The sequence below is a fragment of the Schistocerca serialis genome, chromosome 11 (assembly GCF_023864345.2).
Source record: "Schistocerca serialis cubense isolate TAMUIC-IGC-003099 chromosome 11, iqSchSeri2.2, whole genome shotgun sequence".
Classification (NCBI taxonomy): Eukaryota; Metazoa; Arthropoda; class Insecta; order Orthoptera; family Acrididae; genus Schistocerca; species Schistocerca serialis.
The window spans coordinates 41,753,769-41,768,269 of NC_064648.1; the positions used below are offsets into that span (position 1 = coordinate 41,753,769).

Sequence of the window (14,501 nt, forward strand, 5' to 3'; positions counted from 1 at the left end):
TGGACATTAATGTGACAGGTCACACTATAGAAATCTCTTCCAATACTTCCCTGAATATCACAGGATACATTGTTCCTAGCGATCCTAACAGGACATGCAAGCTGCGTCTGACCAAGCACACGTGCTTACCTGCCCAGTGTGGCTGACACATTGCTGCGAAATGTTCATCCTGCTGTCAATAAACATCTCAGAAACGTTAAAAGTTCTCACTGCTAAAAGCCTTCATCATGTCTGTGCACACTTGCGAAAACAACGTTAATCATAAAAGCGTTCTTGTTGTTTGGAAAGAGAGCACTGTCTAAGCACAGACGGGAAAATCGGAACAATTACACAAACAGAATCCGAAGCACTGTCCTACAGAAGAGAAAAATGGTTTTAATTGTCGGTGTCCTACAGCTACTGGTCTGGGTATGTCCTCATGCCACAGTGGCGCATGAGTGATGGCATCCCCGCCAGAGGAGAACGGTCTGCTTCAACTTGTCTTTGAATAATAGCATTCTGAAAACTTCCTGTACATAACTTGCCTCCATCTTGTTCGAATCAGTTTGGTGTAACTACAATTAAATATTAGGGCTGCTGCCATAGTCTGACACCGAGCAATGTACTGGTTACGTCTCCTCTTTACGACAGTGGTTTTGGAACGAATCTCAGGCTGTGCGGGATTAGCCGAGTGGTCTGGGGCGCTGCAGTCATGGACTGTGCGGCTGGTCCCGGCGGAGGTTCAAGTCCTCCCCCTCGGGCATGGGTGTGTGTGTGTTTGTCCCTAGGATAATTTAGGTTAAGTAGTGTGTAAGCTTAGGGACTGATGACCTTAGCAGTTAAGTCTCATACGATTTCACACACACGAATCTCAATATATGACACACAGTTTTCCGTTAAAAAAAAAGTCTTTCATTCTCTTTGAGACTACTGACATGGTGAATCCATACCTCCCTCACGATAGGACACACAGTCATTTTCTCTGGACATGCCTGAACATAAACCACTGTAACTCTGCACTGCAACCTATGCGCATTTCAGACAAACAGTGGAGTTATCATTTATATGTGAACAGCACCTGAAAAAATTATGGCGTGCCCACATTCACAGCAGCTACGTGTCTTGATTCTCCTCAGTACTAGGATATTATCTGACAATCTTCGATTCAGCGCTTCTGGAAGGTGTTGCATCCTGCCAAGATTCTCTCAAACAAGTGTTATGAAGGACAGGCGTCCGGCTCTAAATGATAATGAATACCGCACCCATGGACGTAATGCTTGGAAAGACATCATCGATGTCGGTTGGTGTACTGTAATCAGTACAACAAGGAAAATGCGAGGATATGCTTAGGGGTGCTGATGCACTATAGCAGGTCCCGTTGAGCACTTGTATTGCTGTTTTGTGCAGCTGTTTATGGACTGAATCTATCACCACTTACGCACTACTCAGTGCATTGAAATCACAATTAACCGTGTCCAATCTGTCCTTCCTTTACAACTAGAAATAGGTTTTTCTTCTTTTTCTTTTTTTCCGTGAATAGTAGACTGATTACTTCCCACGAAACATATGTAGGAACATAAGCCACAGTACCTTTACGTTGAAGCAGCAGCATAGCATTTCTGACTATCAATTATAGGTGTATAAAAAATTATGATACGTCCACTCTTGTATCTGCAGGTTGTCATTTTTGCATTGCAAAAAAGCCTCCTGCCATTACATATTTGTCAATGAATAAAGGATGTAATTACAATTTGCTCAAGCAATGTAGAAACCCGAAATTTTAGCGAGGTGGAGCGTTCTCTGAACCATTGAGTAACTAGTAATTTATCACATCTGCGAAGACATTTACGTGAAAACTCTAAGAAAGAAAATAAAAGAAAGGAAACTGATATTTCCACTTGCGAATACCGATTTTGGTGATTTATCAGATTCGAAATCATCCCTATAATTTAGAAAGTCAACTAAAGTGTTACTCATGCCTAGAGAACATCAGAGGGAATGGAGGTACTCACAGGCTGACGTACGACGACTGCAGCCATGGCAACACCGTCAACAGCCTCGTTTCCTAGCAGACTGACATGACCAGGGACCCACAGAAACACGACATTGGCTCCACCACGAGTGAGTGAGTGACAGTTGTTCTGGACCCACTGCACTAAGGGATGAGCAGTGTACAGCAGTGCACAGAGACTTTCGGGGGGGGGGGGGCTGGGGCTGACTGAGTGACAGTCTGAGCAGGGGGCACAACTGGGAAGGCTGTGTCGCCGAATGTACTCTGTGGCCTGATACAAGGCGAAAAGCTCGGCTGTAAATACTGGGGAATGGGCTGGGAGCCGATATCGAAGGATACGGGTGCCAATGACGAACGCACACCCGACCCCACGGTCAGTCCGAGAGCCACCAGGGTATATAAAGGTACTAACAATAAGTTCCATGTAAAGGTCTTGAGACGATATACTGAGGCTGGAGTAGTGTTCTTAGGAAGTGAATGAAGGCCAAGGTTAACATGGGCCACTTCACGAAGCCAAGGTGGTGAAGGGTTCACACCCACGGGAAAAGTTTAACCATTGTGAGCGTGTTGACAGAGCAGTATATATGCATGATTTCAGTAATTTACGAGTTGCTCGTTTGTCTGTACATTAGTGTACTGCATCATTTCGGTGATCTACAAGTTGTTTACAGGTCTGTACATCAGTGTACTGCATCATTTCGGTAATTTACGAGTTGTTTGCATGTCTGCACATCAGTGTACTGCATTATTTATGAGGTCTGCAGACTATTTACTGTGACCCTAAACACGTCAGGGCTAGTGCTTTGTATCAGTGTAATAAATAAAGTACATGAAATTCGTCCCTAAATAAATTGTTCCAACAATAAAAATAAATTGTTCCAACAATAAATACACTGTTTCCTCTCCAGCAGCCAAGAACATGCTGAGTCCTTTCCCCGCCATTTTTCCCCTCCAGACCGCCATCTTGGATAATGTCAGATAAGGGATGACAGCGCCCTCTGTTTGAACTTCCTGCCATGAAATCCTTGCGACATTGTCATATCTATCGCCGCCATCTTGTATCCGTCATCTTGAATAAATCTGGTAACAGTGGAGAGTGGGGTTCTGCCTGCTTTTCCCTACTACTGCCTAGGACTAGCAACAGTACAATGTTTCAGCATGTCATTGGAAACTGATCAGAGTAAAGCAAGACAAGTGGGGAAGCGGGTGCGAAACATACGCTGTAACTTAAACTGGACGTGATATGTGTGAACTGACTTTAGAAAACAAATATACAGAGATTCAAGGATTTCGTGCTCTATTACCTAGGGTGGTCAGCCATAGTCGAGTGCAGTGTGTGGATCTTCTTGCGATGAGTCCCACAGCATCCTATTGTTACAATCCAATTTCGTTATTCTGTTAGTGAATCAAGGGTTCCATAGCTCTGTCCACTGAAACTGTGTGTTAAGGTCTCAGTGTTACACCACGCAGAACCCTGTCAGACTCCCTTACTGATATAATTTTTCTCTCCTTGTTCAGTACATTGAAACGTCCATTCATTTTCAACCATTGACATGTTTGTTGCATAAATCCCGATTATTAGCCACCACTGACGGACACACTGTCTAGCTGTGTGCCATGCCCAGCTGCAAAGCTCTATAAATGTGTGAACTTTCAACATGCTCCTTCATACTCTCTACAATATCACCATGGGCAACTGGCAAAATAGCGACTCCACAGGAGTGAAACCCAACTTACACACTAATAGTGAAAGCTATTCATAGCTACTACTGAATTTTACACTGCTACTAATGTTGAGGTTAAGAGTAATGAAAGTAATGACAAGCTCCATCAGAACCTGAATTATCCCAGTGACAGGTCATGGCCAGGGTTTAACGTTACGTGAAAAGGACTACAATTTCAATGGTGTCTCAATGAAGCCATCTTGTAAACCTTTTAATTCACTGTGATTTTTGTTGTCAAATCCAAATGTCTATGATCGCTACCATTGGTCGCTTATATCCAATAAGCAAAACGAATATTAGAAAGGTATTAAGGAAAAACTGTTCTATGGTTAATTAAAAACTGTACTGAAGATGCATGCCAAATTCCATCTGCTGCAGGGCGTTGTTTAATACTGGCGGTGTGTGCAGTGCTACATACGTCTCCACTCTGCCACACCCACAACAGAACTGACATTACTTCTCGCCTATCTGAATGAGCATCACAGCTATTACGCCACCTGAGCGTGCCTTCACACCTGACTCCAACTTACAGTGTCGCTGACATTTTCACTCTCGACTCTTATACACCACTTCCGGAGGTTCTCATATACATCCTTTGTATTAAAGTTTTCATTAGTTATTGCAAATGGAAGTGTGGATGAATGATATATAAAGGAAATTCAAAGAATACTTAGACTCACAGACTAAACAAGTCATATCCCAATTCCTGGGGTTAGAATCAAAGTTTTGCCCATCCTACTTCTAATTTTGCTTTCTCTTCTTTCATTTGTTTCCCTCAACAATGTATCCCTTGAGTGCTAGGTCACAACAGGCCAACGATGTTTATAACATTTGGTTCCCCAGAATATTGCCTGTTAATGGCAACAGTGGTCAGCATTGGAACCATCCAATGGTGAGCGACAGCATGAGGCTGTGGACCATAGTTGAACTTTTAGCTGACAAGTAATTCGCAAGGAAACCAAGGAATTCTGTGGAGTGAGAAATTATTGGCTGATGATATATCATTGTTCTACAGGATGAGCCAGTAGAATGTACGTTGTCATGTGTGTTTAACAGTGTCAACAATGTACATGAAGAATGCAATGATGGCGATATGTGCTTAATGAGTGAAAGTGATACTGAAATAGTTGTCGAGCCATGTAGTTCATCATTCTTGTCAGACAGGGATCCACAAATCCCGTCTCCACTGAAACGCAGTAAAGGACAATGAACGTCTAAGGAGCGGTTACTAAACGTAATGAAGATCGTGCAAAGCATAGTAAAAGAAATTGTTAACAGAAATATGACCGTGTCGGCCATATTCAAGGGAGGACGACCCGCACTTGGTACAAAAGCTGGTGTTTGTGCATTTCAAGGATGCTCGATACAATTTACAGGATTGCATGATAGTGACCTATTACATTATGCACATCAAATTGTGTGTGACATAGATTACAGTCATTTCTGGGGAAGCAGTGGATAGGAATAGCTTCAAACAATGCTACAAACTGAAAGAAACCAGATAACGAAATTTCAAATAAAGCATCAACTCGACAATTCACAGAAAACTGCTGAAGCCACTCGAAGATTTGTAGATGAGGTGAACTTGTCCCATGAGGAATTTGTTTTCAACTTCGACCATTCGAGAACTGAAGAGAAAGTGAACATAAGAGGGAATAAGAGGGGCCCATGAGAAATATATTAAGATTAACAAATATCAATGCCTTAACGCAGCCGTATATAGTTATACTGACTGCTGATCTAGATGGTAAATTGGTTGGAAAGATCTTTAGTGTGCGACGAGAAGTTGGAGATCCTCTGCCCCCTATGATTCTTTCTCGTGTGTGATCTTGCAAGGGCAGTAGGGAATAGTTACGTCAAAGCCAGCAAGAGCGAGAAAATGGGTGTAAGAACTACAGCTATAGCCTGAGCACTGCTTTTGACCAATAGCTGGTTAAAACGACTTCCTTTTGCTCCATTCCTGGTCTGCGTATAAAAATCAGACTCCTTTAGAGCAAACTATACCTCTGGGAAAGTGTGTAATATTGCGATTTATATCATTGGAAAATTCAGCCTCTAGATGTATATTGGTTCCGTGCCTATAAAACATACTATCACACTATCAGCACTTACACCTTGAAGGGCAGTTCCAAAAAATGTTCAAATGTGTGTGAAATCTTATGGGTCTTAACTGCTAAGGTCATCAGTCCCTAAGCTTACACACTAGTTAACCTAAATTATCCTAAGGACAAACACACACACACACACACACACACACACACACACACACACTCATGCCCAAGGGAGGACTCTAACCTCCACCGGGATCAGCCGCACAGTCCATGACTGCAGTGCCTCAGACCGCTCGGCTAATCCTGAGCGGCAATGGTCTGTTCTGAACATCTCTCTAATGTCAATGATGTCCATTTCGTATACTGTAATGTGTGTCCCCTACTGGATGTTGATCTCTGTACCTCGCGGACACTCATTATCTGTCTCCCTCCTGATGAGGATATCATGGGAAAATTATTAGCTGCTAATGACCCACCAAGTGTTAACACTTTCAAATGAGCCTTACTAAATACTGAATTTGAGCCTTACTAAATACTGAATTTGTGACTTCGCACTCAGAAGGTTCCTTGTGACAACTTCCATACAGTTATACACACAATAACTCATTCATGTTACTTCCAGATTTCGTTGAATGGTAATGCAGTGACAGCCTGGCTTCACACCCACTTCCTTCAGAACTAATTTGCAATAAGTTTCCTTTAATTTACGTCTATGATCACAATCTTTTTTGTTTAACAGATTACCGGTTTCGGTCTTTAATGACCATGATCAGATCTGTTTCAAAAAACAAAGTCCTAATGTACTGCAGCCAAAGCGGCATCATCAAATGTTAAATGCGGAATCAGCACCAGCATTTAACATTTGACGATGCCACTATGGCTGCAGTACATTAGGACTTCCTTTTTTTATGAAACAGATCTGATGATGGTCATTAAAGACCGAAACCGGTAATCTGTTACGCAAAAAAGATTGTGACCATAGATGTAAATTAAAGGAAAGTTATTACATATACAGGTCACTGTGTTCTTTCGCGACGATGTCGTGTAACACCCCACCCGTCACTTATCTGGTTTTGGTGTGTGTTCACCCCAGCTAATTGACTAACAGATCAACAAAGAGTGCAAAACTGCCGCAATGTCGGATGACGCAAAAAACTAATAAGGCCCGGTGACTCCTGATTGAACTGCAGTGGCAGTGTTGACATTAATTTATTCAGAATCGATCACTTTTAATTAAAGAGGGGTGCACATTGATGTTATATTCAGCTATTGAACACCAGATGCAAATGTTGAACATAAAATTAATTAAGAAAGTGACTTGGGATTTCAAGTACTTGATTGAAAACAGATGCACTCGATTAGCACAAATTTATTTTAACTCCCGACCTTCAGTCATCACATTACAAGACTCTCCTATCAGGCAGTGGTAGGAAATTGCGTTTACATGGCATAAAGCGCGATAAATCAAAATTAATTCCTATCTATTGACCCAGTCATAATGCGAAGTGCGAGAAGGATTCCCCAATACACGGCCCATGAAACCCTCGTGGAAACTTTGCCGACGTCATCCAACAAATTAATCAGCTGGAGCGGGTGCAATATCACCGAATTCAGCATGGCGAAGCGTCGTCGTCGTGAGGACGTCGGCTGGCCTCATGGTGCTGCAAGGCTGCGCTCATCTATTCACTCCTAGCTATCTTGCTCAGTACATAGCTGAACCAAAACTTTCTATCTCCAAGCTCAATCGTTCCATTTGCTACATCCTAAACTGCAGAGATGCTCACCCTTTCTCAGGCAAGCTGAGTAAAGAACGCCACGTCCGCACTCTAGGCAAGCTGGGAACGGAAGACCTCTACAGAGACTTCTCCCAGTCTGCTCTTCGCCTCTGTTTCCCCTCCAGCAAAATCACTTACGCCAATTGCAGCGCAAGTTGCATTAAGTATGCGTCGCTTCCCAGCACCAAACAATGCCTGCTCTGGGAAGTGAACAAATTCCCACAAAATTTCTCTTCCCATCAACTTCTGCTATTTAGCTCCTCCCAGGCCACCCATCAAGGTTAGCGAAACACCAATTTTTCCGGAATTCTGACTCCCAGGAGAGTACTTCAAATTCCTCGCTCCTATGTTCCCTTTACTTCAGACTCTGCGGACCGTGAATTCAGCGTGAAGTTGCTATACGCACAAACACGCATATTTTGGCCTCTGTTGACCGCTGCACCGTAGCTTTGCGCGGCTTACTCAAATGACGGACATTTATCAACAAGCGTACAAGTTCTCCGGCTGCTTCCCGGTACATCAGCATGGGGTCAACCACCCACTCCATGTCACTCATCTTAAGGCAGTTGGAGGCCGCACCCCGTTACCGTTTTCTCACAGCTTGAGCTGCCCTAAGCTGCCTATTGTCGCTTCGCCACTTCCCAGCCGGCCATGGTTAAATCTGTATACTTCCCTGAGATAAACTAGTCCCCAGTAAATCGACGCATTTCCACGAAGTTTTCATGTCATGTGAATTACTTTAAAACCATCACCCGACATTAATTATTCCAATACATCCATACTATACCCTCTACAAGATGCATTGTGCCTTGTCAGTCATTTGTGTTCAGCCCTACTGTTCGCTCAACGTGAGTTAGGTGATCTTTAATGACTTCATGTAAGGGGCATGGTTCTTGCCATCTTACAGTCGCACCTTGTGAAACTAATTTGTAAGATATGCGAACACCATCAAGAGCAGCAGTTACATTAAACACTCCAATTAAATGAAGAAATAATTTTTCCTGATAGCTACAAGCTGAACTTTATCAAAAATTTAAAAAAATGTACATCATTTAGTATAACATTTAGCTGACATAGCACTAAGTGGTACTCTGGGTGAACAAGTCGTGTGTTTGCAGTGACAGTACTCACCGCAGTCGAGAGACAGCGGCGTCATCAGGTGGCGGGGGAGTGTGCTGGGCAGCCACGGCGGGAGAGCGGCCGTGGTCGCTGGGCGGCTGAGTGCCGGGGCTGGAGCTGGAGCTGGAGGGCCCACAGACCGCGGTGGCCGGCGTGCTGAAAACAAGAGGTTGGTTGGTTGGTTGTGGGATTAAAGGGACCGGACTGCTATAGTCATCAGTCCCTTGTTCCAAAACTTAAAAACACCCACACAGAGGAAAAACAAGTAATGCAGACAACAGACGACACACGACAAAAAAGACTCAGACGGAGATCAGACAAAACGAATTAAAATCACACGGAGTGTGACAGTGGTTGGCGGACCATAGAGACAAAAAAGGGAAAGCCAACCACCGAAAGGAAAAAACACACTAAAAACTCAGACTAAAATCGTTGGCCAAAGGCCAGAATCAATACAAAAAGGCAGGCCGCTGTGGCCGAGCGGTTCTAGGCGCTTCAGTCTCGAACCGCGCGACTGCTACTGTCGCAGGTTCGAATCATGCCTCGGGCATGGATGTGTGTGAGGTGTCCTTAGGTTAGTTGGGGTTAAGTAGTTCTAAGTTCTAGGGGACTGATGACATCAGATGTTAAGTCCCATAGTGCTCAGAGGCATTTGAACCATTTGTTTCAATACAAAAGGACAAACAGATTGAGTGATAAAAGCCCCCCTTCCCGAATAAAACGCAAAACTAAGCCTGCCATAGCATTGTCTTCAGTTAAAAGGGCAGGGAGCATATTAGGCAGCGCAAACGTCTGCCTGAGCACAGTTAAAAGTGGACAAGCCAACAAAATGTCGACCACTGTCAAAGCCGACCCGCAGCGACATAGAGAGGGCTTCCTCACGGCGCAATAAGTGGCCGTGCGTCATCCGTGTGTGCCCAATGCGCAGTCGGCAGAGGACGACAGACTCCTTGCGAGAGACTCGCCACACAGTCGTCTCCTTGATAGCACGGGGTTTATTAGGCGTGGTCAGATCGCGCCATTCAGCGTTCCAAAGCGCGAAAACTTTGAGGCGTACGACAGCTAGCAAATCAGTCTCCAGGAAGCCAATGTCCAGAGATGGTTTACTGATGGCCTCTTTCGCTGGCGGTGAACATTTTCATTGCCGGGTATCCCAACATGGCCTGGGGTCCACACAAAGACCACAGAGCGGCCGCAATGGGCAAGAGCATGGAGGGACTCCTGGACAGCCATCACCAGACAAGAGCGAGGGAAACACTGGTCGATAGTTCGTAAACTGCTCAGGGAGTCGCTACAGATAACGAAGGACTCACCTGGGCAGGAGCGGATATGCTCTAGGGCACGAAAGATGGCGACCAGCTCAGCAGTGAAAACGCTGCAGCCAGCCGGCAAGGATCGTTTTCGTAATGGTCCCCTAGAGTTACAGCATAGCCGACACGACCAGCAACCATCGAACCGTCAGTGTAAAACACGCTAGAGCCCTGATACGTGGCTAGGATGGAATAAAGGCAGCGGCGGAAGGCCTCCAGAGGGACTGAGTCCTTCGGGCCCTGTGCCAATTCGAGCAGAAGGCAAGGGCGAGGCACGCACCACGAGGGTGTATGCAGAGGGGCTCAGAAAGGAGGTGGAAGAGGGAACACCCCAAGCCCGGAGAGAAGCTCTCTGACGCTGACGGTGATCGTACAACCCGAACGGGGCCGACGTTCTGGGAGATGGACGACTGACTGCGGGAACAGGAGACGATAATTAGAATGCCCGGGCAAGCTACAAACATGCGCAGCATAAGCGGCCAGTGCGCGAGTGTGTGCACGTGTGCTCGTGGGGGGGGGGGGGGGGGGAGTGAGTGGGTTGGGGAGTGAGTGAGGGGGGAGGGGGGGGAGTGAGTGGGGGGGGGGGAGGCCGCTTACTGCAGCCAGGGGACTGTCTGGAGTGGCGACACAACACACACTGCCTGCCACATTAGTGGGCCCCCTAAGTTCAACGACTCACTATTTCGCCAGTTTACACACTGGTTGTCCCAAGTTCCTCCGTAACAGCAGGTAAGTGAACCAAACAATATATTGTTCAGAAGAAAAAACCAAAGGTAAATTGAAGGGTTCAGTACTCCTGGACTGACAGTAGGATTACTCATCAGGACACTGCAAATACACCACTACAGCAATACTCAAACTGAATTTGTAAGGGAACCAACAGAGCTCTTTCTTGGACCTTTAAATGTTCTGAATGTAACACTATGGATCATCAAAGCATTTGTAGCTCATTTATCATGGGTTGAGCTGTGACAGGCACAGACAAACATTAACCTTTTCGTGATCCGTGGGAAACATGCTTCCCACTACAATGAACTCGCTCCTAGTGCCGTGGGATTCACAGTTCCCACCTCTGTATGGTGCGACCACCTAGTAAACAGTATAGGCTGTTACTTCCAATCGGAAGTTCCCGCCGTTTTTGCTGTACGTTCGCGCAGAGGCATTGTGTAGCTGAGTGTCGTTATGTAGAGGAGCCTTTGAGGGCCGTTTGCGTGACATTTTGTGATTTTGTCCTCAACGCTATAGTGTAAGGTAAATACTTTTGATTCGCCCAAATTTATGAAGGAAAACGTAAAATTGGAACGAGGAGAATTCCAGTTTGAAACAAAAGGAGCCATTTCTGCAGTAAAATGGATGGATAACCGTCCAGTCACTTTCCTGTCCTCAATTCATGACCCATGAGAAACAGCCACAGTGAAAAGGATAAACAAGGATGGTACTAGTACAGAGATTTCTTGTCCTGAAGTTGTGGCAACTTTGATCAACTACGAGAAAGGTATGCTATTGGCAGACGTTCTGTAAAATGGTGAAACAGAATATTTTATTTCCTGGTGGACGTTGCTGCAGTGAACAGTTTTATCCTGTCGAAAATAAGTAAAAGAGAAAGTGGATAGCATGATCAGCTCACATACAGGATCCATCTAGCCAGATAATTGATCGCTGGCTTCTCATCCCAAAAAAAGGCGTGGACAAAACGCTGTCTTTTTGGCAAATAGGGGTAAAGTACCTGAAGATTTTCGTCACGTGGCTGTAGCGGAGCATCAACCCATTTTAGGAGAAACCTACTGGACGTGCCGTCATTGTCTTACCAAAGCTGCGGAAAAGAGCACTCGCTGTGTTTGCACATATTTTCAAATACCACTTTGCATAGACCCATGTTTCAGAAAATTTCACGGCAAGTAACTGAATAATCATTGCAGCAAGAGAAGTAAATTTGTCAAATAAATGACATATATTGAAAAGTTGCTTTTGTCATTTAACTCCAAGGAAGGGCAGTGGGAAGAATACTTCCCACCTTGTTGTGTGACCTCACTTTCACAGTTGGAGCAAATTTGATTTCTGTATGATAAATATACCTACCTGTTAACTACTATCTGCTCTCCATTCATTAAAAAAAACTGCTCAATAATTTTGCCCACGAAAGGGTTAAGACAGCAGATACTTAACTTCGTAGGAAGGTACTTCAGAGAAGGTAGCAGTCCAGAAAGACTGCAAGGCATTAGAATAGAGCTAAGCCAATGGAAAATTTTACACTCATTAAAAATGTCATCGTAACATTTCAGTGTTGTCCACTACATAGGGTTGATAGACCCGAGGAAATGCCTCACTTCACTTAATAGGTCCATCCAACTACAATGCCGAATGAGCGTATGAGGAAGATCAATAAAGAGGACAATGTAAATATATTACCACCTGCTGCCACTGTATCCAAATTAAAAAGTTTGAATTCATCACTGTATTCAGTGGAAACCTGTACAAGATTTGGAAGGAAACACACATACACAATCTAAAAAAATGTGTTTCTGTGAGGACTCCAGAATTCATGATTGCATGAAGTAAGTAAAATTAATGAAAGCAGCCTCGACTGCACATTCATTTATTAAAGATATGGCTTGTCTCTGCTTGTAATGCTAGACCACTTTCAGATAATGCTCTGCAGAGAAAAATTGAAAGTGGTGATTTACATAGGTAAAGTCACCAAACTGTGCGTTAAAATGACGTATCGTAAGCCATTGGGCTGCCAAAGACGACGCTTTTAATAGCTGTGCTCACCTCAGCTGTAAAACTGCTGCTGATGGCCGAGCAGCTGCAGGTTAGACCGTGTGGAAGAGAGCAGGAAAGAGACTTTAACATCCATTTTTAAAAACATATACAAAAATTTTACCAAGTAAATCTTTCTATACCCTACAGATATCGTGCATCTTGAAGATAGTTTTATAAAACAATAATAAGCCAATGTAATAAGTTAAACTGTAATCCAGAACGCCATCTGGAGGTGATAGCATAACGAAGAAACTTTTTCCATAGCAACTGCTATTAAGTTATCACATATATTCGTAATAGCCGACAGGCCTGGAGACTTAGGGGGCCACCGGCAATGAAGTTCATCTTCTGCTTCGCCTCTTCCAATCCAGCATCTCTGACCTAAAAATCTGTCACTTTTATCTGTAGGGTTACGTAAAACATCGCGATTTCATCTCCCCTATGCCTGACACTCTTCAAAGTCTGCGACATCGCACTGCTGAAGCTGCGAATTCTGTAACGAGAGACCATCTGCTTTGTGTCTGGCAGGAAATGAGCCACTGGTTTGGTATTTTCCGTGTAACAAACGGTGCTCACATTGTATGCACAAGAATTTGAACTTTTCGATTTCCAGGAATGCTGCAGCTGTGTTTTTCTTTTGTAGTTTGGAAGCAATGAAAGTTTGAAATCTGTTGCTTCTTTTTGAGCAGCTCTGTACGTAAGTGATGACTTAATGGCAGCTGCAATCTAAACAGCGTCTTCGTAATGCTAACTATTGCTTCAAGGCCGCTTCTTGGTTACTGTTTAACCTATATCACGTAGGCTTATTATTTAATGTTAAAACAGTTTTTAAGATATTGTATATCTGTAGGTAATACAAACTCCTGTTTTTTCCCGGTCGACATTTAAATTTTTATGCATTTTTAAAAGTGGATATTCAGATCTTGGGTTGGGAAGGGAGTGAGACAGGGTTGTAGCCTCTCCCCGATGTTATTCAATCTGTATATTGAGCAAGCAATATAGGAAACAGAAAAGTTCGGAGTAGGTATTAAAATCCATGGAGAAGAAATAAAAACTTTGAAGTTCGCCGATGACATTGTAATTCTGTCAAGAGACAGCAAAGGACTTGGAAGAGCAGTTGAACGGAATGGACAGTGTCTTGAAAGGAGGATATAAGATGAACATCAACAAAAGCAAAACGAGGATAATGGAATGTAGTCGAATTAAGTCGGGTGATGCTGAGGGAATTAGATTAGGAAAGGAGACACAAAGTATTAAAGGAGTTTTGCTATTTGGGGAGCAAAATAACTGATGATGGTCGAAGTAGAGAGGATATAAAATGCAGATTGGCAATGGCAAGGACAGCGTTTCTGAAGAAGAGAAATTTGTTAACATCGAGTATAGATTTAAGTGTCAGGAAGTCGTTTCTGAAAGTATTTGTATGGAGTGTAGCCATGTATGGAAGTGAAACGTGGATGATAAATAGTTTAGACAAGAATAGATGAGAAGCTTTCGAAATGTGGTACTACAGACGAATGCTGAAGATTAGATGGGTAGATCACATAACTAATGAGGAAGTATTGGATAGAATTGGAGAGAAGAGGAGTTTGTGGCACAACTTGACAAGAAGAAGGGATTGGTTGGTTGGACATGTCCTGGGGCATCAAGGAATAACAAATTTAGCATTGGAGGGCAGTGTGGAGGGTAAAAATCGTCGAGGGAGACCAAGAGATGTATACACTAAGCAGATTCAGAAGGATTTAGGCTGCAGTAGGTACTGTGAGATGAAG

The 14,501-nt window shown here is 43.8% G+C and overlaps 1 protein-coding gene across 1 annotated transcript in view; it reads right to left on the bottom strand.

Annotated features, from left to right (window-relative positions):
* The window catches only part of LOC126427208 (ankyrin homolog), a 127,992-nt gene that overhangs the window by 13,795 nt on the left and 99,696 nt on the right, over positions 1–14,501 (bottom strand). The window contains exon 3 of the mRNA XM_050089440.1: positions 8,672–8,815. Within this exon, the coding sequence (XP_049945397.1) occupies positions 8,672–8,815 (144 nt within the window). The remainder of the gene's footprint in view (positions 1–8,671; positions 8,816–14,501) is intronic.